Source organism: Ranitomeya variabilis, chromosome 4, assembly GCF_051348905.1.
Source record: "Ranitomeya variabilis isolate aRanVar5 chromosome 4, aRanVar5.hap1, whole genome shotgun sequence".
In the NCBI taxonomy this organism is placed as follows: Eukaryota; Metazoa; Chordata; class Amphibia; order Anura; family Dendrobatidae; genus Ranitomeya; species Ranitomeya variabilis.
The window spans coordinates 111,960,904-111,988,402 of NC_135235.1; the positions used below are offsets into that span (position 1 = coordinate 111,960,904).

A 27,499-nucleotide genomic window follows, 5' to 3' on the forward strand; every position below is an offset into this window, starting at 1 on the left:
AAACACATGCAAAAGATACCTGAGGCTTTTAAAAACTCCCTGCCTGGTTCATTACTCAAAACCCCCATCATGGGTAAGACTAGCGACCTGACAGATGTCAAGAAGGCCATCATTGACACCCTCAAGCAAGAGGGTAAGACCCAGAAAGAAATTTCTCAACAAATAGGCTGTTCCCAGAGTGCTGTATCAAGGCACCTCAATGGTAAGTCTGTTGGAAGGAAACAATGTGGCAGAAAACGCTGTACAACGAGAAGAGGTGACCGGACCCTGAGGAAGATTGTGGAGAAGGACCGATTCCAGACCTTGGGGAACCTGAGGAAGCAGTGGACTGAGTCTGGTGTGGAAACATCCAGAGCCACCGTGCACAGGCGTGTGCAGGAAATGGGCTACAGGTGCCGCATTCCCCAGGTAAAGCCACTTTTGAACCATAAACAGCGGCAGAAGCGCCTGACCTGGGCTACAGAGAAGCAGCACTGGACTGTTGCTAAGTGGTCCCAAGTACTTTTTTCTGATGAAAGCAAATTTTGCATGTCATTCGGAAATCAAGGTGCCAGAGTCTGGAGGAAGACTGGGGAGAAGGAAATGCCAAAATGCCTGAAGTCCAGTGTCAAGTACCCAGTCAGTGATGGTGTGGGGTGCCATGTCAGCTGCTGGTGTTGGTCCACTGTGTTTCATCAAGGGCAGGGTCAATGCAGCTAGCTATCAGGAGATTTTGGAGCACTTCATGCTTCCTGGCACCTGCTCACAGTGCCAAAACCACTGGTAAATGGTTTACTGACCATGGTATTACTGTGCTCAATTGGCCTGCCAACTCTCCTGACCTGAACCCCATAGAGAATCTGTGGGATATTGTGAAGAGAAAGTTGAGAGACGCAAGACCCAACACTCTGGATGAGCTTAAGGCCGCTATTGAAGCATCCTGAGCCTCCATAACATCTCAGCAGTGTCACAGGCTGATTGCCTCCATGCCACGCCGCATTGAAGCAGTCATTTCTGCCAAAGGATTCCCGACCAAGTATTGAGTACATAACTGAACATTATTATTTGATGGTTTTTTTGTTTGTTATTAAAAAACACTTTTATTTGATTGGACGGTTGAAATATGCTAATTTATTGAGACAGGTTTTTTGGGTTATCAGGAGTTGTAGGCCAAAATCATCAGTATTAAAACAATAAAAGACCTGACAAATTTCAGTTGGTGGATAATGAATCTATAATATATGAAAGTTTAATTGTAATCATTACATTATGGTAAATAATGAAATTTAACACTATATGCTAATTTTTTGAGAAGGACCTGTATGTCTTCTGATATGAACCCAAACACCTATGGCGAATTCTGAAGAGACAAGTTGAGCATCACTCTCCAGCCAGCATCCAGGCTCTAAAAGAGGTCGTTCTTGAAGAATGGGAAAAGATAAATGTTGGAATATGTCACCAACTTGTTCATTTTATGCCTAGAAGACTTTGTGCTTACCTTAAAAATCACGCAGGTCATCCAAAATACTAGGTGCAGTAGTTTTTCATGTGGGGTGTATTCATTTTTGAATCAACTAATTTGCGTGAAACTGAACATTTTGTAAAGAAAGTTATATTAACCTTACTCTCAGATTATTGGTTTAAAACATGTTCGATATGGAATCAAATCTCACTTTTCAAAAGGGGATGTACTCATTTACGCTGAGCACTTTATATTATAACATATTTTTCTCTTAATAAAAATTGTTAAGCCTAATAGGTGAAAGTCACACAAACTATTGGTGTAGATGAGAGTTTTGGAAAGTGGATGAAAAAAAAAACATCTACAGCATTAATGGTATTAAGAATCATACATGTATAATTAAAGTTATCGTCACACATTAATGAAGTCAATAAATACGGCTATGCTTGGTCACCGGCTTTCTAATTAGTTTAGTTTTTTCCTACTAACATTAAATTGTTCCAAATGTTACTCATAATGAAGACAGAAATAAAAAGTTATCCATTACTCATTTTAATTTTAGAAAATAACGTAAAAATAAAAAACAAGCAAAAATGCAGCACTATATTGCACATAAAAAATAGGTTGTTAATGTATTGAAATCTGTAAACATTCTTCCCTGTTCCTTCAAAGCCTAGGTACAAATCGTGGAAGTGTTCAACAAGTGTCTATTTCTAGACTCTACAGTTTCCAAAAGGCTGCAATGTAATATATTACTGTTTTCAAGAACAACTGGACACGATACATAATATTAAGCCCTTTTAGTAATGCTGCATCCAAAAACCATAGAGTTTAACTTGTTTGAATTGTCAGACTTGGGTGACCGTGGTCTGTAGGTCACTTTCCCCCTGAAGAAGGTGTAAAGCCCAGGAGCTGTTCGATTGGTGTGTATCTCCACTCATCGGCCTCCAGTTCCTCCACTAATCCAGCCAACTTCTCCATTCGGGACACTTGTTGATCTGAAAAGATTAGACCTAAACAAATGTTACTGCAATTAGAACAGGATCATATTCTGTCTTTCAAGGTTGCTCTAGGACTTCAGGTCATCCCTGAGGAGGATCGTCAGCAATCACAGCCGTCCATGGAAACATTTTATCTGTGTACACATAGTGACGTGATCTAGATGTTCATAAGCTGGGGACAAACTGAGCAATTAAAAAAAGTTAGAAGGGTCTACATGGACTCTCTAGAGGAGACGGTGGGAATGCATGTGACATTTGACTCCGGTCAAGAGCAGTTAACATCATTAAGAAGGTGGATAGTTTGTAGAACCTTCCAATATGAATGGCTTAAGGTACCGTCACATTAAGCGACGCTGCAGCGATATCGACAACGATGCCGATCGCTGCAGCGTCGCTGTGTGGTCACTGGAGAGCTGTCACACAGACAGCTCTCCAGCGACCAACGATGCCGAAGTCCCCGGGTAACCAGGGTAAACATTGGGTTACTAAGCGCAGGGCCGCGCTTAGTAACCCGATGTTTACCCTGGTTACCATTGTAAATGTAAAAAAACCCCACTACATACTCACCTTCTGATGTCCGTCAGGTCCCTGGCCGTCCGCTTCCCGCACTAACTGTGAGCTCTGGCCGGCCGTAAAGTAAAAGCAGAGCACAGCGGTGACGTCACCGCTGTGCTGTGCTTTACGGCCGGCCGGCGCTCACAGTCAGTGCGGGAAGCAGACGGCCAGGGACCTGACGGACATCAGAAGGTGAGTATGTAGTGTTTTTTTTTTTACTTTTACAATGGTAACTAGGGTAAATATCGGGTTACTAAGCGCGGCCCTGCGCTTAGTAACCCGATATTTACCCTGGTTACCATTGTAAAACATTGCTGGCATCGTTGCTTTTGCTTTCAAACACGACGATACACGCCGATCTGATGACCAAATAAAGTTCTGAACTTTCAGCAACGACCAGCGATATCACAGCGGGATCCAGATCGCTGCTGCGTGTCAAACACAACGATATCGCTATCCAGGACGCTGCAACGTCACGGATCGCTATCGTTATCGTTGCAAAGTCGTTTAGTGTGAAGGTACCTTTAGCTGTAAATTACTGTTTTAACTTTGCATAAAATGTCTCAAAAATAAAAGTAAAGGGTTTGATTCATCAAAACTTCCACGCCAGAATTATGATATAAAAGCTTTGAGGAAAAAAAATAAAATTGCAAAATATAGGCACAACTCGATTTTAGATTTGAAAAAACATTTTGGCTCAAATTTGTGGCGCAATACCAATTAATACAGTGCTTCCCCAAAGATAGGATCTATCTCTAAAATAAGCCATAGCATGATTTTACTGAATTTTTGGAGTATACAAGAAATAAAAGGCCTACCCTAAAAATAAACCCTAGTTATAGTCAGGACTGGTGCGTTTTCCTTTTGTGGGTGGGTGATGCTGGGTGAGCAAACCAGTCAATTGCCCAGGGCCCCCACTCTTAGGTCGGGATCACACATACGCGAGATACGGCCGAGTCTCGCAGGTGAAAACCCAGCTCTGGCGCCGGCACTCCGGAGCGGAGCGTGCAGCCGCATAGCAATTCATGGAGCTGCAACGCTCCGCTCTGGATTGCTGGCGCCAGAGGAGGGTTTTCACCTGCAAGACTCGGTCGTCTCTTGCGTATGTGTGATCCTGGCCTTAGGGGCCCCCAGCATTTCTATCCTGAGGTTAAAATTGCTTGAGGACCTTAGGTGACATCATGGTCTAGAGGAACTACAGAGGTATGCATGGCCGGCGTTAGGGGGGGAAACTGGGCAATTTCTCAGGAACCCCACTCTCTTAGGGGCCTTCAGCATTTCTATTCTGAGGTTAAGGCTTCTTTCACATTTGCGTCGGTACAGGTCCGTCGCTAAGCGTCGGGCCGACGTACGTTGTGAAATTTCTGCATGACGTGGGCAGCGGATGCAGTTTTTCAACGCATCCGCTGCCCATTCTAAAGTCCGGGGAGGAGGGGGCGGAGTTTCTGGACAGACAAAACAACGTTCACTTGAACGTTTTTTCGTGCCGACGGTCCGCCAAAACACGACGGATCTGTTGCACGACGGACGCGACATGTGGCCATCCGTTGCGATCCGTCGCTAATACAAGTCTATGGGAAAAAAACGCATCCTGCGAGCACATTTGCAGGATCCGTTTTTTTCCCGAAACGACGAATTGCGACGGATGCCAAACGACGCAAGTGTGAAAGAGGCCTAAGACTGCTTTTGTGACCAAGATTTCACCAAAGGTCCTTTAACTGCAGGAGTGTACAGCAACTGAAGAGGAGATGGGCTGGTATGTGCAGTGTGCGCGTGTACACATGTACGTGCAGTGAGTGCAGTGTGGTGCGTGTACACGTGTACGTGCAGTGTGTGCGTCTACACGTGTAGTGTGGTGCGTGTACACGTGTAGTGTGTGCGTGTACACGTGTAGTGTGTGCGTGTACACGTGCAGTGTGTGCGTGTACACGTGTACGTGCAGTGTGTGAGTGTACAGGTGTACGTGCAGCGTGTGCGTCTACACGTGTAGTGTGTGCGTGTACACGTGCAGTGTGTGCGTGCAGTGTGTGCGTGTACACGTGTACGTGCAGTGTGTGAGTGTACAGGTGTACGTGCAGTGTGTGCGTGTACACGTGCAGTGTGTGCGTGTACACGCAGTGTGTGAGTGTACAGGTGTACGTGCAGCGTGTGCGTCTACACGTGTAGTGTGTGCGTGTACACGTGCAGTGTGTGCGTGTACACGTGTACGTGCAGTGTGTGAGTGTACAGGTGTACGTGCAGTGTGTGCGTCTACACGTGCAGTGTGTGCGTGTACACGTGCAGTGTGTGCGTGTACACGTGTACGTGCAGTGTGTGATGACATGATTATACTTGAATAAATGTTTTCTATTCAAGAATATATGTGGATTGTTGTTCATGGGGAAAAAAAAAAACAAAAGTAAGCAATAAGGAATCTTGCGGAGCAAAAAATATTATAAGACCCGGTCTTATTTTCGTAGAAACACAGTAGGTGGTGTAATTGTAGACTGGACTGTCTAAAGAGCCAAATGTATCACACAACACGAGTCACTGATAAAATAAACAGTCTTGCATCAAATTTAAGTTTACACTGTCTAAAAATGAGAGTTTAATAGATTTGCCCCCATATCTCACCGTGCTGATTTTAATGCAAATGCTAGAATCTCTCTGTTTTGCAGATTTTAAGCTCAAAATCTCAGTAAGGTTGTATCTCTGGCAATACGATCCACCTATAAACCGCTGAGGCGTTACGTGTAGCTCTCAGCTCCTGTACATTGCATGCATCATCTATAGTGAATAGGTACCACCTGTCATCAGAGAGTCTACCTGTGATCAGTAAATCAAGGTATGGCACCAGCAGCAGAAAAGACAAAATATAAGAAAAACCCCTACAAAATACTATCTGTAGATGGATGTTTTCCCCATTATCTATCTATCTTCTGGTGATAACTATCGTGGGAGTCGCCTTACTCTGATCAGAGGTTACAGAGCCCTGTAAATGCACAACTTACATCCTTATAGCCCCAGGAATCAAAGAACAAAGCTCTACAAGTGAATGTCGGGAGACGAGGTCTTCTCTACTCCCATCTAAGTGTCGCCATTGGGATAGGTGCTAAAATGACTGCCCTCAAGGGAAGAAAAAATATAAGGAGTAGAATAACTAGAATTGATTTCGGTCTCTTCTTTTGTGACCAGTGATATGTCAGCTCATGGTCTCTAGCAGTGATATATGGACCCTCAGCAGACCAGGGAGGTGGCTGCTCTCTGAGGAAGTCTACATGCACAAGAAGATGGGCATTAGAGACACAACCCCTCTAGTGATTAGTAGGGGTCCCAGCCCGCCACCTAACTACAAGTTATCACAGATTCAGAGAAGAGATAAGAAATCTAAGTGGTTAGAATACTTGTGTGATTGTGGGGGGTGGGAGAGCAGCGGCCCCCAGCAATCCAGAAAACAAGGGAAATGCAGTTCTCTTCATTAGTGGAGAGGTGTCTGCACATGCCCAGTTACGGGCTTCTAACCGAATAGATATTAAAAAGTGGAGCTATACGGCTAAAATTATACAGGGAAGAGATAAATGGATTGTCCTTCCTAAAACGCGTTTCACTTATTATTTTATTTGGTAGAAGAGCCCCTAGAAAATAAGATGCTGACATGGTGTCTCCTTACTGGAGTCCCCAGCAATAAGCTCTATACTTCTAGTGCATTTGTCAGAAAGCATTTACCGTATATACTCGTGTATAAGCAGAGTTTTCCAGCACATTTGTTTGTGCTGAAAACGCCCCCTTCAGCTTACATGCGAGTCATTGTCCCAGAAAGACGGTGGCGGAGCAGCGGGTCACAGAGGCAGGAGCCGGCGGCTGCGGATAAAGCGTGTGCCCGCTGCTAAAGAGAAAAGAACATTCCCTGTGCTGGCAGTGGATATTCATTTCTCTTATTGCACGCACAGTTACAGTCGCCAGCTTCCAGCGCACATCCTACTCGCCTTTCCTGCGCTGCATCTCGTTCCGGCGCCAGCAGCTCTTCCGGCAGAGCGATCACGTGGTCCGGCTCATTATGGTAATGAATATTCACCCCTCTCCACTCCCGTAGGCGTGGAGTGAATATTCATTACCATAATGAGTGGGGACACATGATCGTTCGGCCGAAAGAGCTGCTGGCGCCGGAACGAGATCTAGCGAGGGCGCGCAAGGAAATTAAGAAGGATGTTTTTTTTTTTTTATAGGAACCATGTATACAAGGATAGGGGGTGAGGAGCCATGCATACAAGGACGGGACGGGGAGCCATGCATACAAGGACGGGGAAGGGGAAACTATGCATACAAGGACGGGGAAGGGGAAGCCATGCATAAAAGGACGGGTAAGGGAAAGCCATGCATACTAGGACAGGGAAGGGGGAGCCATGCGTACAAGGACGGGGAAGGGGGAGCCATACATACAAGGACGGGGAAGGGGGAGCCATGCATACAAGGACAGGGAAGGGGGAGCCATGCATACAAGGACAGGGAATGGGGAGCCATGCATACACAGATGTGACTTGCACTCATTACTTACCATGTTTTACCTGCTTCAGGGTTGATGCCACCTGATAACTGAACACAGATTCACATAGGAATCGCTCTGAGCCATCTGCAGACAAGAGGGAAAATCACAAAGCTACAAATACACTGTACTACAGATACAAGGAAATCACAGGAAATGGGATCAAATATCCTTATAACTACAGATAAAAGGACATTATAAACAAATACTCTGCAGTATGCAAAAACACCACCCAAAACTATATGAGGGAGATGGTCAAAGTGCAATATACTGATCAGTGGCCACTATCACTCCTATCATCCATGAGGGACTTTGGTAATTAGTATCACGCCTACAGTCACAGGGCTCCAGCTTAAAGACCAATAATAAAGCTAATTAGTGGACTGCCCTGCACCTTCTAAGTACACCCCACAAATCACTAACAGTCTCGCCTCCAGCAGCATCACAAGGCCGGACCGCACCGCGTATGGAGTAGTGCCTCTGACATCAGAACGGAGCAGAGGTAGCACGTGCCCCCCCGACTTTGCTCCATTCATCATCTATAGGACTACTGGAAATACAGAGTAGAGCACTCGGCAACCTCCACCAGTACCATAGACAATGAATGAAGCGGAGGAGCACATGAAAGGCTATTTCTCCACTGTGATGTGGCACCTCACATCCTCGTTCTCAGGACCAGTGGAGGCTCCCACGATCAGCAAGTTATGGCTATGTGACTGCAGACTGTATGCCCTGAGTGAGGGAGCGCTCACATCACCGCATGCGTCCAATTTCCACTGTTGCGGTCATGTGCCGACTTCTCATATCTCACCTATTCAGAGAAGCCAGATGAGACTAGGCGGCACATGATGACAAAACATGTGGTCTGTGCTTTGTAAGGTGTATAGCCAACAATGTACTGAGGCATGGCACACATGGGTGCTTCGTTCCTTTACATGATATCGAATAAGAATATGTCCTTTGTGGGGGGCCCCTCAGCAGTGGCCCAGAGAGGTGAGAAACAAAATAAATGATTGTCACCTGCCGGAAAGCGTCGCTCCTCCGTACTCGGATCTGTGTCTCCCATTGGTCTACTGGGATCAAGATCTGCTGGGAGCTTCACCAAAGGATCGTGGTTTTTTCTACATTTTCCTCAACCCCACAGACATTTTAGAATGCTGAATGCACTGAACGAGTATCTGTCGCTCTTTGTTCAGAAATAAAGCTCGTCTCCATGTTATTTGGAAATAAATTACTCTTAAAAGGGCTTTTCAAGACTCGGACAAACCCTTCTTAAATATTATATTCCGGGGTGTAAAATAAAGATACCAGATGCCTCCTGCTCCGCTGCTGTTCCCGTGAGGTCTGTGCTGGGTCTCTGTCGCTCACGTAATATTGCTCTGCCATGGAAGCACTGCAGCCAATCAGCGGCCACTAATGGACTGCTTCTCTCACTTGCTTAGGACAAGCTTTCAATGTTCAAAGGAAGTTTGAGAACTACAGCCCATTAGTGGCCGCTGATTGGCTGCAGTGCTTCCGTGGCATAACAGTATTACGCGAGCTCCGGGAGACCCAGCACAGGCATCGCTGGAACGCGAGTAGCTGGTATTTTTAGTCTCCACTGAGGAACATAGTAGTTAAGAAGGTGGTTGTCCAAGTAGTTTACTATAACCGATAAAGGGAGACATCCTCTGTGTCATTTAGCAAAGTTCACTGTTTAGAGAATGCGCTGATCTGCCGCCTATGTTTCTCTTCCCTAGGGAGTCTAAGATATTTCTATGAAAGTCAATAGTGCCCTCTAGTGGTGAGCAGGCCAATTGCACTCTGTTTTACTTCCTCTACCTTACCCTGTCTGGTTTTCCCAATAACCCGGTCGTATATAGTTTTCCATAATTGTAGTTTCCATAATTCTATTACCTAAGGGGTATAGCGAATCAGAAGAACTATACTACATTTCTAATTGGAGGTATTTGCTTATATTATCATTACATCTACTACATATTGGGATAGGACCTTGGAGATGGGAATACCCCTTTAATGACAGCCCTCTCAGGAGAGCAGGGAATCGGTACGGTGCTAAAGATATCAGTGGTTGGTGCCATTACTTAAAACAAAACATATTAAAACCCTACAAAACAATCAGAGAACTATATTTTGCAAGCGTAGTTTACCTTCAAGCATCTCCCCGGCTGCTTTTGGACAAGTGAAAAGTGCTTTTCTCGGTGGCGCCAAATCTGAAACACTAAACCCAGATCCTGTAACAGAGCTGCCACTCACACCACCGGCTGAGGAAGATGAAGAAGAGGCGGCCATGCCTGAGGGTCTGAGAGAAAAGCATATAAAGAGTTAAATGTGTTCTGTTGTAAGTCGTGTGATTGATGCTTATGTGTGTACAAGATCTGATTATGACACTGTATAAAGAAAGCTAGGAATGGATGTGAGAATACGGACAAGAAAAGACACAAGATAACAGGGCACCTCCAGTAGTAAGTACATAGAAACAAGCTGCCCCATATACAACACGTGCAATAAACTCCCCACAGTGAGGAACCAAGGAGCCTGGCGAGGACATGCCGAGGGGCACGGCGAGGACACGATGAGGACGCGGCGAGGGGCACGGCGAGCACACAGCGTGGAGCATGGCGAGGACACAATGAGGACATGGCGAGGGGCACTGTGAGCACACAGCGAGGAGCATGGCGAGGACACGATGAGGGTCACTGCGAGCACACAGCAAGGACACGATGAGGACATGCCGAGGGGCACGGCGAGGACACGATGAGGACGCGAAGAGGGGCACGGCGAGCACACAGCGTGGAGCATGGCGAGGACACAAAGAGGACATGGCGAGGGGCACTGTGAGCACACAGCGAGGAGCATGGCGAGGACACGATGAGGGTCACTATGAGGACATGCCGAGGGGCACGGCGAGGACACGATGAGGACGCGGCGAGGACACGATGAGGACGCGGCGAGGGGCACGGCGAGCACACAGCGAGGAGCATGGCGAGGGGCACTGCAAGCACACAGCGAGGAGCATGGCGAGGACACGGTGAGGGGCACTGAGAGCACACAGCGAGGACACGATGAGGACACAGCGAGGTCATGCCGAGGAGCACAGCGAGCACACAGCAAGGAGCATGGCGAGGGGCACTGCGAGCACACAGCGAGGACACGGCAAGGGGTACTGCGAGCACACAGCGAGGAGCATGGCGAGGACACGGTGAGAGGGCACTGCAAACACACAGCGAGGAGCATGGTGAGGGCACTGTGAGCACACAGCGAGGAGCATTGAGAGGGCACGGCGAGGGACACTGCGAGCACACAGTGAGGACACGGCAAGGGGTACTGCGAGCACACAGCGAGGACCCGGCAAGGGGTACTGCAAGCACACAGCGAGGAGCATGGCGAGGACACGGCGAGGGGTACTGCAAGCACACAGCGAGGAGCATGGCGAGGACACGGTGAGGAGCACTGCGAGCACACGATGAGGACACAGCGAGGACATGCTGAGGAGCACAGCAAGCACACAGCGAGGAGCATAGCGAGGGGCACTGCGAGCACACAGCGAGGACACGGCAAGGGGTACTGCGAGCACACAGCGAGGAGCATGGCGAGGGGCACTGCAAGCACACAGCGAGGAGCATGGCGAGGACACGGTGAGGGGCACTGCGAGCACACAGCGAGGACACGATGAGGACACAACGAGGACATGCCGAGGAGCACAGCGTGGACACGGCGTGGGGCACAATGAGGACACGGCGAGGGGCATGGCGAGGACACGATGAGCACACAGCGAGGAGCATGGTGAGGACACGGCGAGGGGCACTGCGAGCACAAAATGAGAACACAGCAAGGACATGCCGAGGAGCACAGCGAGCACACAACGAAGACACGGCAAGGGGCATGGTGAGCACACAGCGAGGACACGATGAGGACATGGCGAGGGGCATGGCGAGGACACACCATGGCACCCATCCCATCTACCCTCCTGACCATTGGTACTTATCTTCTTTTGGGTATTGTTTTGATTAGTTCTTTGCATGCTCTTAGAATGGCGCTGATATGTGGCATCTCACACTTGTCACTTTGTATTTTTGAGTTCATGTATCTGCTTATTGATTATACTTTCTGAGATTTAGGGATATTAAGGGCTTGTGCACACGAGTGTACAGATTGGACGAGTGTTTTCTGACTTTTTATCAGAGAGGTCACTGACCCATGCTATTGAATGAGGGAGTGCAGATGACAGAATCTGACTGTGAAAGAAATCACAACATGCTGCGATTTGACTCTGAAGTTGGATGAGCTTCAAGGGAACCTGTCACCCCGTTTTTTCGGTATGAGATAAAAATACTGTTAAATAGGGCCTGAGCTGAGCATTACAATAGTGTAGTTTGTGGACCCCGATTCCCCACCTATGCTGCCGAAATACGTTACCAAAGTAGTCGTTTTCGCCTGTCAATCACGCTGGTCTGGTCAAAAGGGCGTGTTGTCTTCCCCCAGATTTGGCGTAGTTTTCCGTTGGTGGCGTAGTGGTGTGCGCATGCCCAAGGTCCAGAATCCTCTGCCAGGGGATTTAAAAGAGCGCGCTGTTCGTTATTTCATTGGTGATCGGTGGGCACGGCCATCTTCCTTTGGCCGCGCGTGCGCAGAAGCGGCGCTCTGCTGGCCGCGGCTTCAGGAAAATGGCCGCCACGATATCCATCTGCGCATGCGCGGCATCCCGCGGCCATTTTCCTGAAGCCGCGGCCAGCAGAGCGCTGCTTCTGCGCACGCGCGGCCAAAGGAAGATGGCCGCGCCCACCGATCACCAATGAAATAACGAACAGCGCGCTCTTTTAAATCCCCTGGCAGAGGATTCGGGACCTTGGGCATGCGCACACCACTACGCCACCAACGGAAAACTACGCAAAATCTGGGGGAAGACAACACGCCCTTTTGACCAGACCAGCCTGATTGACAGGCGAAAACGGAGACTTTGCAAAGGTATTTCGGCAGCATAGGTGGGTAATAAACGCATAACAAACACACTAATGTAACGCCCACCTCTGCCCCTATTTAACGCTATTTTTATCCCATCTTCCAAAAACGTGGTGACAGGTTCCCTTTCAGATGCCACAGCACAGCACAGGTTTCTTACAGATACATTGCGATTCTGTAACAAAGGAAACTGTAAATTATTATGGTTATTGAATAGACCATTTTTAACTTACAGAGTTATTCACAAATGACAATATTTTTTTAAACAAAGCATAACGCATGAATACTGTTATTACTGTACAAGGCCAACATGTTTATTTCTTACATCTTTGTGTTTTTATCTCCTTCTGCTCCTCGATGCATCCAGCTTCACACAGCAGGATGAGCGTCCTATACGTCACAGGGCCAATCAGAGAGCGAGCATAGTGTGATCCGATTCTCTGGGATGCGGAGAAAATAAAAATGTCTCCACTTTCTCCATTCTCTCAGTCCATGAAAGTCAGACTGCACTCACATGTAATCTGAGTGCAGTCTGATGGTTTCCACTGACTCAGTGACTTGAATGGCCGAGTGCAATACGATAATCAGATCCAATTCGGGCATGCTGCAGATTTTTCCTTGAAAAAAAAATCAGACACGTGCACGGCCCCATAGAATAAGATTGCTCCGAGAGCCATCCAAGGTTTTGTAGGATCGCACTCAGACCAATAATTCAGCCATGTGCACAAGACTTAAAGGGCATTAGTCAGTAGGATCAAGCTTCCTAAGCCAACATATCCATCATATAAAGCTGAATGAATTAATGCCGTTATATCTGTAATCTGATGTCTTGTTCCAGAGAAATCCACATTTTTCTTATATGTAAATGAGCTGTTACAGGCTATGGGCCGGACACGGATCTCCCTAAGAATCTGCCTCCAGAGATTATTATAAATGAAAGGGGTTGTTACCAGTGTGAGACATGTAGATCAGGAGAGCAGACTGTCAGTCATTACATAATATAATAATCTTTATTTTTTTATAATAATCTTTATTACATGTCTTGCGCTGCCAATGCTTCCTTTCACTTATAATAATCTCTGGAGGCAGATTCTCATTCAGATCTGTGTCCAGCCTGTAGATCTTAACAGACAATTTACATAAAGAAAAATGTGGATTTTTCTGAAATACGACATCAGATATCAAGGAATTATTTTATTCCACTTCTTATGACAATGTCCATATAGAAAGCTTAGGAAGGTTGGTCCTACTGACAGATTCACTGCAAATTACATTCTCTGGAAGCACCCTGCTTCTTCTCAGTGCTGCAGGCCCCTGCTTCTGCTTGCCTGATATATAGAGCAACCTGAACACAGGCAATTTGTATTTTATGGATTAGGTGACCATTGATAGCTGTGAATGTCTTTGCTGCGATGAATATTAGATCAATATTTATTACTATTTAAAAAGGCCACATTAAATTGGTGGTTCATGGGGATCTTCATTGCATATCAGAGCACAGAATAGCTGAGCTGGGCTACAAGGTGGCTCTCAGTGCAATAAGGGACTGGGGGATGTTTTATTAGACAGGGTCATGAGTGCGTCTGTTTCACATCAGTTAGGCAGGGTCATTGGGTACAAAGGCAGCTGGTATCAGTGAGATCTTCAGCATCCCTGAAGTGTGCCCAACCCTGCTGTCAGATGTTTTATTGCACAGGGTCATTAGGTGTATCTGAACAAGCTTCATGATAGCAGTAGAAATACTGGAGGATAGAACCAGTGGTAACAGATGGTACAGAGAACCATGGGGGGACATGGAGGGTGAAATCTGCAAATCAGAGCAGATTTAGTCTATATATGCAGAAAACATTATGATTTTGCTAATAACCCTTTGTGTTGGATGGGTGACCACAGTATGCGATGACCATGTGTCTCAATGTCAGTTTAATGGACATTTTGTTTATAGGGTAGCTTGTTGGTCAATAAAATAATTATTGGATGTGTCCATTTATCATGTGTCTTTTCTTGCAGTTCGCAATATACCTTATAAAACATGATTCATCTTTGAATACACTTTCCGTATCAATCCCTCAATTTTCAAGATCTCTGCTTGCCGTTATAATGAAAAAAAACAAACAAAAAACAAACAAAACAACTTCAGTCAGGAAGAGGTTAAAGACATATGAATATACAGTATGTTCTCCAACTCATGTACAGCCTGTAGAAGAGGAGGCAGATGAACCCCGGATGACAGGATCAGTCTACATCAGGTTTGGGTAGTCTGTATACATGGGGACTCATCGTTCAGCATAGATACTGCATACATAAAACGGTGCCTGCCACCAGATTTCACAATGGAAACATAATTCAATACACCATGTACTTTAATAAGCTTTTAGAGAATAGGTGTATCCCTGCCTGATAATAAAATGAGCATTTCATCTATGGTAATTGGATTTCAATCACATTCCGACACGGCTTTTCATAGTAAACTCACCAGCATGTGCACAGCGTTTTTGTATTTCCCATTCATTAACATTGTGTGCACATCGCACTGCGCACTGTGAAAAACCCCAAAATTAGCATTAAGTAATACACCCCATATCTCTGGAATCATATGGAGAACTAAAGAAACAAACAAACTGAATATTCAGTGAAGCAACAGGAATAAAATAAGAGCAAAAACGGTCACCATGCCAGCCTTCTAAGGGAGATCAGTACATTTACACATGGAAGTAATGGTATGACCATGCAGGCAATAGTCGCCCAATTAAACAGATCGCTCTATTGTACAGATCAGAAGTGTCAGTCATGAGAAATGTAGCAGAGACGCCATATGCAAATCAAGCTAAAAGTGCACTGGGGGCGTCACTGCACTTGGAATATGGCGTATAAGTGGCACACCCCCACTGCATTTTGGCATTATTGGGAAAATAAAAGTCTGTTTAGTCTTTGCTGCATGGGCGCACCCACCGAGGGGCGGGCAGCTATCATGATGAGGCCACTGACCGCCACCTGTCTGAGTAGGTAACGGTTGCCTCAGGCAGGGCCGGCGGTAAGCAGAGGGCAGGGCGACACGACGCATCGGCGGAGCGGAGGGAACCTGCAGCCGCTAGTAGGAGCTTTAGGGCTCATACTCACTTGCGCTAGACTCGGATGAGTCTCGCACGGCAATACCCAGCACTGCACCTGGCACAGAGGAGCGGAGCGTGCGGCTGCATGTATTCCTATGCGGCCGCACGCTCTGATCTGAGTGCCGGCAGCAGAGACGGGTTTTAACATGCGAGACTCATCCGAGTTGCTCGCAAGTGAGTAGGAGCCCTTATTCCCGGCCTCAGTGTCTGCCGGACGCTCTGCGGATCAGCACGGCGGGGACTGGAGTCAGTGATGACATTATCACGGAGTGCCCCGAGTCCCGCAGTGCAGTGCTGGCACACAAGCTGGGGAGAGTGCTGGAGCTGCTAGGAGGAGAGAAGATAAAGCAACATTTTTTTTTAAATACTTGTAAAATCAGACAGTGACCTGATGGGAGAGAATGTGGGGAGCTGTTGTATATGATGTGGGACTGGGAGCCTGATGGGGGGCTGTATATGATATGGGAGCCCTATGGGGGGCTGTATATGACATGGGAGCCCTATGGGGAGCTGTATATGATATGGGAGCCCTATGGGGAGCTGTATATGATATGGGAGCCCTATGGGGAGCTGTATATGAGATGGGAGCCCGATGGGGAGCTGTATATGAGATGGGAGCACTATGGGGAGCTGTATATGATATGGGAGCCCTATGGGGAGCTGTATATGAGATGGGAGCCCGATGGGGAGCTGTATATGAGATGGGAGCACTATGGGGAGCTGTATATGATATGGGAGCCCTATGGGGAGCTGTATATGATATGGGAGCCCGATGGGGAGCTGTATATGAGATGGGAGCACTATGGGGAGCTGTATATGATATGGGAGCCCTATGGGGAGCTGTATATGAGATGGGAGCCCGATGGGGAGCTGTATATGAGATGGGAGCACTATGGGGAGCTGTATATGATATGGGAGCCCTATGGGGAGCTGTATATGAGATGGGAGCCCGATGGGGAGCTGTATATGACATGGGAGCCCTATGGGGAGCTGTATATGAGATGGGAGCACTATGGGGAGCTGTATATGATATGGGAGCCCTATGGGGAGCTGTATATGAGATGGGAGCCCGATGGGGAGCTGTATATGACATGGGAGCCCTATGGGGGGCTGTATATGACATGGGAGCCCTATGGGGGGCTGTATATGATATGGGAGCCCTATGGGGGGCTGTATATGACATGGGAGCCCTATGGGGAGCTGTATATGACATGGGAGCCCTATGGGGAGCTGTATATGAGATGGGAGCACTATGGGGAGCTGTATATGATATGGGAGCCCTATGGGGAGCTGTATATGAGATGGGAGCCCGATGGGGAGCTGTATATGAGATGGGAGCCCGATGGGGAGCTGTATATGACATGGGAGCCCTATGGGGGGCTGTATATGACATGGGAGCCCTATGGGGGGCTGTATATGATATGGGAGCCCTATGGGGGGCTGTATATGACATGGGAGCCCTATGGGGAGCTGTATATGACATGGGAGCCCTATGGGGAGCTGTATATGACATGGGAGCCCTATGGGGGGCTGTATATGACATGGGAGCCCTATTGGGGCTGTACAGTTACGTCCATATATATTTGGACAGAGACAACATTTTTCTAATTTTGGTTATAGACATTACCACAATGAATTTTAAACAAAACAATTCAGATGCAGTTGAAGTTCAGACTTTCAGCTTTCATTTGAGGGTATCCACATTAAAATTGGATGAAGGGTTTAGGAGTTTCAGCTCCTTAACATGTGCCACCCTGTTTTTAAAGGGACCAAAACTAATTGGACAATTGACTCCGAGGCTATTTCATGGACAGGTGTGGGCAATCCCTTCGTTATGTCATTCTGAATTAAGCAGATAAAAGGCCTGGAGTTGATTTGAGGTGTGGTGCTTGCATTTGGAAGGTTTTGCTGTGAAGTAAACATGCGGTCAAAGGAGATCTCCATGCAGGTGAAACAAGCCATCCTTAAGCTGCGAAAACAGAAAAAAACCATCCGAGAAATTGCTACAATATTAGGAGTGGCAAAATCTACAGTTTGGTACATCCTGAGAAAGAAAGAAAGCACTGGTGAACTCATCAATGGAAAAAGACCTGGGCGCCCACGGAAGACAACAGTGTTGGATGATCGCAGAATAATCTCCATTGTGAAGAGAAACCCCTTCACAACAGCCAACCAAGTGAACAGCACTCTCCAGGAGGTCGGTGTATCAATATCCAAATCTACCATAAAGAGAAGACTGCATGACAGTAAATACAGAGGGTTCACTGCACGGTGCAAGCCACTCATAAGCATCAAGAATATAAAGGCTAGACTGAACTTTGCTAAAAAAACATCTAAAAAAGCCAGAACAGTTCTGGAAGAACATTCTTTGGACAGATGAAACCAGGATCAACCTCTACCAGAATGATGGAAAGAGAAAAGTATGGCGAAGGCGTGGTACAGCTCATGATCCAAAGCATACCACATCATCTGTAAAACACGGCGGAGGCAGTGTGATGGCTTGGGCATGCATGGCTGCCAGTGGCACTGGGTCACTAGTGTTTATTGATGATGTGACACAGGACAGAATGAATTCTGAGGTATTCAGAGCCACACTGTGTGCTCAGATCCAGCCAAATGCAGCCAAACTGATTGGTCGTCGTTTCATACTACAGATGGACAATGACCCAAAACATAAAGCCAAAGCAACCCAGGAATTTATTAACCCCTTCACGACCTTGCCCTTTTCCATTTTTGAGTTCTCATTTTTCGCCCCCCTCCTTCCCAGAGCCATAACTTTTTTATTTTTCCGTCAATATGGCCATGTTAGGGCTTATTTTTTGCGGGACAAGTTGCACTTTTGAACGACATCATTGGTTTTAGCATGTTGTGTACTAGAAAACGGGGAAAAAATTCCAAGTGCGGTGAAGTTGCAAAAAAACTGCAATCCCACACTTGTTTTTTGTTTGGCTTTTTTGCTAGGTTCACTAAATGCTAAAACTGACCTGTTATTATGGTTCTCCAGGTCATTACGAGTTCATAGACCCCAAACATGTCTAGGTTACGTTTTATTTAAGTGGTAAAAATTTTCCAAACTTTGCTAAAAAATGTTTTAAAAAAATTGCGCAATTTTCCAATACCCGTAGCGCCTCCATTTTTCGTGATCTGGGGTCAGGTGAGGGCCTATTTTTTGAGCGCAGAGCTGGCATTTTCAATTATACCATTTTGGTGTAGATACATTCTTTTGATCGCCCGTTATTACATTTTAATGCAATGTTGCGGCGACCAAAAAAACGCAATTCTGGCGTTTCGAATTTTTTTCGTTAGGCTGTTTAGCAATCAGGTTAATCTTTTTTTTTTATAGATAGATCGGGCGATTCTGAACGCGGCGATACCAAATATGTGTATCTTTGATTTTTTTTATTGTTTTATTTTGAATGGGGCGAAGGGGGGGTGATTTAAACGTTTATATTTTTTTCATATTTTTTTTAAAACTTTTTTTTTTATTTTTTTTTAATTACTTTTGCCATGCTTCAATAGCCTCCATGGGAGGCTAGAAGCTGGCATAGCCTGATCGGCTCTGCTACATAGCAACGATCATCAGATCGCTCCTATGTAGCTGAATTACAGGCTTGCTATGAGAGCCGACCACAAGGTGGCGCTCACAGCAAACTGGCATCAGTAACCATAGAGGTCTCAAGGAGACCTCTGGTTGCTATGCCGACGCATCGCTGACCTCCGATCACATGACGGGGGTCGGCGATGCGCTCATTTCAGAGTTCGCATCTCGGCTTCAGGAAAATGGCCGCCGCGATCTCCATCTGCGCACGCGCGGCATCCCGCGGCCATTTTCCTGAAGCCGCGGCCAGCAGAGCGCCGCTTCTGCGCACGCGCGGCCAAAGGAAGATGGCCGCCCCCACCGATCACCAATGAAATAGCGCACATTGCGCTGTTTTCACTCCCCTGTGCAGTGGATTCGGGACCTTGGGCATGCGCACACCACTACGCCACCAACGAAAAACTAAGCAAGATCTGGGGGAAGACACCACGCCCATCTGACCTGACCAGCCTGATTGACAGGCGAAAACGACTACTTTGGTAACGTATTTCGGCAGCATAGGTGGGGAATCGGGGTCCACAAAATACACTATTGCAATGCACAGCTCAGGCCCTATTTAAAGGGCCACTGTCACCCCCTCCACCCGTTATAAACTAAAAGAGCCACCTTGTGCAGCAGTAATGCTGCAGTCTAACAAGGTGGCTCTTTTAGTTTTTGATTCCGTTATTCCCTCAATAAAGCGTTTTAAAATTTGCCCTAACTACCTGTCTGCAGACCTGGAGGCGGTCCGAAGCCTCCTCTGTGAATCTCCCAACGGCCGTCACTCTTCTCTTCTGGGGATGTGGTCGCCGCCCCCTGAGCGCTGTTTCTTCTTAAATCCGGTGCCTGCGCTGTGCGTGCCTGCCTGGGACAGGCGCAGTCTTCATTGTCCGTCATGGGTCAGATGCAGGGTGCCTGACTGCGCCTGTGCGGGCAGTGCGGCCACCCTGTTGCTGAATCCCCGCACTTTGTTATTCATTATGCACAGTGCGGGGCTGGGGTTCCTGGGCATGCGCACTGCGCTGTTCAGACGCTCCCCCAGCTCAGACGCTCCCCCGCCTTCCAGCGTTATTTGCGGCTGCTTCATTCCAAACGCTGGCAAGGAAACCTGTATATTACGGCAACGCTGGAAGGCGGGGGACCGGGGGAGCGTCTGAACAGCGCAGTGCGCATGCCCAGGAACCCCAGCCCCGCACTGTGCATAATGAATAACACAGTGCGGGGCGGGGATTCAGCAACAGGGTGGCCGCACTGCCCGCACAGGCACAGTCAGGCACCCTGCATCTGACCCATGACGGACAATGAAGACTGCGCCTGTCCCAGGCAGGCACGCACAGCGCAGGCACCGGATTTAAGAAGAAACAGCGCTCAGGGGGCGGCGACCACATCCCCAGAAGAGAAGAGTGACGGCCGTTGGGAGATTCACAGAGGAGGCTTCGGACCGCCTCCAGGTCTGCAGACAGGTAGTTAGGGCAAATTTTAAAACGCTTTATTGAGGGAATAACGGAATCAAAAACTAAAAGAGCCACCTTGTTAGACTGCAGCATTACTGCTGCACAAGGTGGCTCTTTTAGTTTATAACGGGTGGAGGGGGTGACAGTGGCCCTTTAACAGTATTTTTATCTCATACGGAAAAAACGGGGTGACAGGTTCCCTTTAAGGAGCTGAAACTCCTAAACCCGTCATCCAATTTTAATGTGGATACCCTCAAATGAAAGCTGAAAGTCTGAACTTCAACTGCATCTGAATTGTTTTGTTTAAAATTCATTGTGGTAATGTCTATAACCAAAATTAGAAAAATGTTGTCTCTGTCCAAATATATATGGACATACAGTACAGACCAAAAGTTTGGACACACATTCTCATTTAAAGATTTTTCTGTATTTTCATGACTATGAAAATTGTACATTCATACTGAAGGCATCAAAACTATGAATTAACACATGTGGAATTATATACAAAACAAAAGTGTGAAACACGTGAAAATATGTCTTACATTCTAGGTTCTTCAAAGTAGCCACCTTTTGCTTTGATGACTGCTTTGCACACTCTTGGCATTCTCTTGATGAGCTTCAAGAGCTAGTCACAAGGAATGGTTTTCACTTCACAGGTGTGCCCTGTCAGGTTTAATAAGTGGGATTTCTTGCCTTATAAATGGGGTTGGGACCATCAGTTGTGTTGTGCAGAAGTCTGGTGGATACACAGCTGATAGTCCTACTGAATAGACTGTTAGAATTTGTATTATGGCAAGAAAAAAGCAGCTAAGTAAAGAAAAACAAGTGGCCATCATTACTTTAAAAAGTGAAGGTCAATCAGTCTGAAAAATTGGGAAAACTTTGAAAGTGTCCCCAAGTGCAGTGGCAAAAACCATCAAGCGCTACAAAGAAACTGGCTCACATGAGGACCGCCCCAGGAAAGGAAGACCAAGAGTCACCTCTGCTTCTGAGGATAAGTTTATCCGAGTCACCAGCCTCAGAAATCGCAGGTTAACAGCAGCTCAGATTAGAGACCAGGTCAATGCCACACAGAGTTCTAGCAGCAGACACATCTCTATAACAACTGTTAAAGCGAACCTGTCACCCCCAAAATCGATGGTGAGGTAAGCTCACCGGCATCAGGGGCTTATCTACAGCATTCTGTAATGCTGTAGATAAGCTGCCGATGTTACCTGAAAGAGGAGAAAAAGACGTTAGATTATACTCACCCGGGGCGGTCCCGCTCCGATGGGCGTCTCAGGTCCGGTACAGCGCCTCCCATCTTCATTCCATGACGTCCTCTTCTGGTCTCCGCACCGCGGCTTCGGCGCAGGGGTACTTTGTCTGCCCTGTTGAGGGCAGAGCAAAGTACTGCAGTGCGCAGGCACCGGTAAGGTCAGAGAGGCCGGGCGCCTGCGCACTACAGTACTTTGCTCTGCCCTCAACAGGGCAGACAAAGTACGCCTGCGCCGAAGCGCGGAGACTAGAAGAGGACGTCATGGAATAAAGATGGGAGGAGCCGGAGCGGACCCGAGACACCCATTTGACCGGACCGCAGCGGGACCGCCCCTGGGTGAGTATATTATAACCTCTTTTTCTCCTCTTTCAGGTAACATCGGGCGCTTATCTACAGCATTACAGAATGCTGTAGATAAGCCCCTGATGACGGTGAGCTTACCTCACCATCGATTTTGGGGGTGACAGGTTCCCTTTAAGAGGAGATTTTGAGCAGCAGGCCTTCATGGCAAAATAGCTGCTAGGAAACCACTGCTAAGGACAGGCAACAAGCAGAAGAGACTTGTTTGGGCTAAAGAACACAAGGAATGGACATTAGACCAGTGGAAATCTGTGCTTTGGTCTGATGAGTCCAAATGTGAGATCTTTGGTTCCAACCACCGTGTCTTTGTGCGACGCAGAAAAGGTGAACGAATGGACTCTACATGCCTGGTTCCCACCGTGAAGCATGGAGGAGGAGGTGTGATGGTGCTTTGCAGGTGACACTGTTGGGAATTTATTGAAAATTGAAGGCATACTGAACCAGCATGGCTACCACAGCATCTTACAGCGGCATGCTATTCCATCCGGTTTGCATTTAGTTGGACCATCATTTATTTTTCAACAGGACAATGACCCCAAACACACCTCCAGGCTGTGTGAAGGCTATTTGACCAAGAAGGAGAGTGATGGGGTGCTACGCCAGATGATCTGGCCTCCACAGTCACCAGACCTGAACCCAATCTAGATGGTTTGGGGTGAGCTGGACCACAGAGTGAAGGCAAAAGGGCCAACAATGCTAAGCATCTCTGGGAACTCCTTCAAGATTGCTGGAAGACCATTCCCGTTGACTACCTCGTGAAGCTCATCAAGAGAATGCCAAGAGTGTGCAAAGCAGTCATCAAAGCAAAAGGTGGCTACTTTGAAGAACCTAGAATATAAGACATCATTTCAGTTGTTTCACACTTTTTTTGTTAAGTACATAATTCCACATATGTTAATCCATAGTTTTGATGCCTTCAGTGTGAATGTACAATTTTCATAGTCATGAAAATACAGAAAAATCTTTAAATGAGAAGGTGTGTCCAAACTTTTGGTCTGTACTGTAACTGTATGTGAGATGGGAGCTGTATATGAGATGGGAGCCCTATGGGGAGCTGTATATGAGATGGAAGCCCTATGGGGAGCTGTATATGAGATGGGAGCCCTATGGGGAGCTGTATATGAGATGGGAGCCCTATGGGGAGCTGTATATGAGATGGGAGCCCTATGGGGGGGGGCTGTATATGAGATGGGAGCCCTATGGGGGGCTGTATATGATATGGGAGCCCTATGGGGGGGGCTGTATATGAGATGGGAGCCCTATGGGGGGGGGCTGTATATGAGATGGGAGCCCTATGGGGGGGGGGCTGTATATGAGATGGGAGCCCTATGGGGAGCTGTATATGAGATGGGAGCCCTATATGATATGGGAGCCCTATGGGGGCTGTATGAGATGGGGGCCCTATGGGGAGCTGTATATAAGATGGGAGCCCTATGGGGAGCTGTATACGATATGGGAGCCCCATGGAGGGCTGTATATGATATGGGAGCCCTATGGGGGGCTGTATATTAGATGGGAGCCCAATGGGGGGCTGTATATGAGATGGGAGCCCTATGGGGGGGCTGTATATGAGATGGGAGCCCTATGGGGAGGGCTGTATATGATATGGGAGCCTGTATATGATAGGGGAGCCCTATGGGGAGCTGTATACAATATGGGAGCCCCATGGAGGGCTGTATACGATATGGGAGCCCCATGGAGGGCTGTATACGATATGGGAGCCCTATGGGGGGCTGTATATGAGATGGGAGCCCAATGGGGGGCTGTATATGAGATGGGAGCCCTATGGGGGGGCTGTATATGATATGGGAGCCCTATGGGGAGGGCTGTATATGATATGGGAGCCTGTATATGATAGAGGAGCCCTATGGGGAACTGTATATGATAGGGGAGCCCTATGGGGGGCTGTATATGAGATGGGAGCCCTATGGGGGGGCTGTATATGAACGCATTTCAGCAAAAGCCATTGATTTTGCTGGGATGCATTACGGAGCTGCGTTTCACTGCACAAACTAAATCTTGTGGTCAATGATGCTAGCAAACTACCAGAAATAAGAAACACAATTGCAACGGTTAAGGATACAATATCCTTCTTTCGTGAGTCGCCAGCCTGCAGGAATTTGGTTCCCAATCTATCAAGACTCTGTGAGACCAGATGGTGAGAAATACAAGAGCACGAGAAAATTTTCAGAAAGCCTCCATAAACTCGTCAAATGCACTAGAACAACTCTCGGTCGAAGGAAACTATGCTACAAGAAAATCTGCCTATCAATTGCACTGTGCAGTTACTAAACCAATTTTCATCGTAGGTTTAGTTATGATTGCAAAATACTCTGCGATTTTGGAACTCGTTGTGAACGTTCTACAAGGTAAAAATATGGACTTGATTGTGGTGAGGAAACATATTGCCGAAATCCTTGATGTCATCAAGAAGGATCAACAAGAAATTGAGCATGTTACTGATGAATAAAATAAATAAATAAATAAATAAATAAATCACATGATATCGTGGAAAAAGTCGGGGTTGAGTTATCTGTACCACGAATTGCTCAAAAGCATATACACAGTAGTAATCCACCATCTGAGACTGCGATTGAATACTGGAGACGGTCGAGGATTATCCCTTATCTTTACTCCCTAACTTTATCTTTGAATGTTAAGACTCTCACACGAAAATACACCTGCTTTTGCCTTATCCTATCTTCATCCTTCATACATGCTAAAAATGGCTTCAAAAGATTTGGAAAAAAATGTAAAGTCTTTCATGGAGTTTTATGGGTTGGGTGATATCTCTGCAGTAGGGTTGAGTGACTTTTGCTTTTTTAGGATCTAGTCGGGTCTCGTGAAACCCGACTTTCTCGAAAGTCGGATCGTGTGAAATCGGCCGATTATTGTGAAAAGTCGGGGGCCAACCGAAACCCAATGCAGGTCAATGGGTATTTATTTTATTTAATTCTCTCTCTCTCCCCTCCGTCCCTGCAAAGTTTGTGTTTCACTGTGCAAATCGCTATATCCCAAACGTTAAGATGGCGGTTTTACCCCCTGTGACGCCGCACAAAGCAAGCCGGAACCTGTCATCACGCTGCCCACACTCCTTCATTGGCTGAAAAAAATGGCGGGGAAAGCGTCATATGAAACGCGACTTTGGCGCGAAGATCGCCGAACGCATGGCCGATCCCACAGTGGGATCGGGTCGGGTTTCATGAAACCCGACTTTGCTGAAAGTCGGCGACTTTTGAAAATGTCCGATCCGTTTCGCTCAACCCTATTCTGCAGAATTAGATTTGTGGTATAATCTGTGGAAAAAGAAGGATTTAGCACAAGACAAACTAAAGTACATTGAAGTGGCTGCGATAAAGTTACCGCCGGTCAAGGCCGATGTTTCTCACACTATGACACAGATGATAGCATGGGAACCGCCAGATGTTTGGGCACCCCAGTCAGATGAATGGGGTTCGGGAGCCAAACATCTTTTTATTTTTATAAAATTTAGCTAAACACGATGGACCAGAGCATCCATGGGACCGTCCATCCCTAATTATAAGCAACTTAAATACAACGTCATGCGTTTAACAGCTTCCCGATCAGGTGATTGTTGAATTCAAAACTTTCATTTTACCATGCAATGTGCTAAAAAATGTGAAATAAACACCAAGTGCTGGAGAAAAAATAAAATTCCACTTTTGCTTTTTGGGTTTCAGTTTTACCCTTTTCAATCTGCTGCATAAATGACCTCATAACATGACTGTCCGGGTCACAAATGTTTTGTCGGATGACACTCGGACAAATGTTATTTTATGGGACAGTGCTGATGCACAATATTTTTTTTTTCACTGACAAACTGCCAGTGAAAAAACATCACAGCATGCTGCAATCCCATTTTGAATCGGATCCACTCACCCATATAAGTCTATGAGTGCAGTCCAATTTCCACGCAATCACACAATGGAGAACATGGAAAAATGGTGTTCTCCATCTTCTCCTCAGTGTGCTCCAATTATCTCAGCTGAAAGAATGGGATCATACTCTGCTGTCACTTGGATCACACTCTGAAGAGTTTGTGCAGTGTCATTTGCAGAATTGGCCCGATTCTCTCCAATGAGTCTACGGTCCTGTGACCGTAGCCTCAGAGTAATAATCGCCATACCAAAATTGCACAGATTTTTATTTTTTTTTTAGCATTTAATTGGTGAAACAAATACCACTCTCACAGACCCCCTTTCATTCTCAGGATCATTAAAAGTCCCAGACATCACCAATCCTGTTCTTCTGAAGCGCCATCACTTTATAACATACAAGGATCTTTTCTATAAATGCAGGTTTACTGGACGCTAAATACAAACCACACAGAACTGGGGGCCGGGGCTTGATTTGTACATTGCTGTGGGGTAAACTGAAGCCGTCTATGGGATCAATGAAAACTCACTTATTGTCTAGGGTCCGATCACTGGCATCCCCACCACTCCTCAGAATGGGGCTTGGAGGAACGACCCGACAAAATGGACTGTGACAGTGTATGATATACTACCACAGATAGCTGGGTACAGAGGGGTATGGTGCCCACCTGTCCCACAGACAATGACTGAAGTATGGTGAGCACCAGCAGCCACCGCCGCACCCTAGGGGGTCCTTCAGAGCCTGATTATCAGCCACTATCGCATCCTGGGGGGGTCTTACAGAGCCTAGTTATCAACCACCACCGCACCCTAGGGGGTCTTGCAGAGCCTGATTAGAACCCACCACTGCACCCTGGAGGTCTTACAGAGCCTAGTTATCAGCCAAAACTGCACCCTAGAGGGTCTTGAAGAGCCTGATTATAACCCATCACTGCACCCTGGGGTCTTACAGGTGTAGCTATCAGCATTTCTAATAAAAGGTAACCCCAGGCCCATGGTACAAGAGACACCGAGAAATCACATGACAGGAGTGGTGGTCTACAGCTCTCAATAGCTTTGATTTTGCAGCCTGGGATTTGTAGTGCCCCTATACACCACTGACAGGCGGCAGCTATGCCCCAGCTCTTAGCCCAGTGTATGTCCTCACCTTACAGCCGCTCTGCTGATCCAGCCCTTGTACCGTAGTTTACCAGTGCGGACGATGACGTCACTAGTTGGACGCTCACGCCGCCATATTTGAGACGGGCAGAAGTCAGTCCTCGACATTTTGTTTAACTTCTGTTCCTCTGCGCGCAGAGCAAGTAAACAAATACATGACAAATACATGAGTAACAATATAAAATAAAACGAAATATGTAGC

The 27,499-nt window shown here is 46.9% G+C and overlaps 1 protein-coding gene across 3 annotated transcripts; it reads right to left on the reverse strand.

Moving 5' to 3' along the window:
• Positions 1 to 1,972: 1,972 nt before the first annotated feature.
• Positions 1,973 to 27,440, reverse strand: ANAPC16 (anaphase promoting complex subunit 16). Of its 3 annotated transcripts, none has more exons than XM_077259132.1 (4): positions 27,287 to 27,440; positions 9,670 to 9,821; positions 7,532 to 7,606; positions 1,973 to 2,454 (listed from the first exon to the last, which is right to left on the reverse strand). In XM_077259132.1, the coding sequence occupies exons 1-4, from the start codon at positions 27,403 to 27,405 to the stop codon at positions 2,318 to 2,320; spliced, it is 483 nt and encodes a 160-aa protein (XP_077115247.1). In that variant the 5' UTR covers positions 27,406 to 27,440; the 3' UTR covers positions 1,973 to 2,317. The 3 variants fall into 3 exon arrangements, with proteins under 3 accessions (XP_077115247.1, XP_077115248.1, XP_077115249.1); XM_077259133.1 differs by having other exon boundaries at positions 1,973 to 2,439; positions 27,287 to 27,439; XM_077259134.1 differs by having other exon boundaries at positions 1,973 to 2,439; positions 26,670 to 27,289.
• Between the last annotated feature and the right edge of the window lie 59 nt (positions 27,441 to 27,499).

Excerpts from the sequence above, each read along its gene's own strand:
- ANAPC16 (XM_077259132.1), bottom strand. The coding sequence starts at position 27,405 with ATGTCGAGGACTGACTTCTGCCCGTCTCAAATATGGCGGCGTGAGCGT. Across the intron at positions 9,822-27,286 it reads ATCAGCAGAGCGGCTGTAAG|ACCCTCAGGCATGGCCGCCT; the intron begins GTGAGGACATAC and ends CTTTTCTCTCAG. Across the intron at positions 7,607-9,669 it reads AGCCGGGGAGATGCTTGAAG|ATGGCTCAGAGCGATTCCTA; the intron begins GTAAACTACGCT and ends TCTTGTCTGCAG.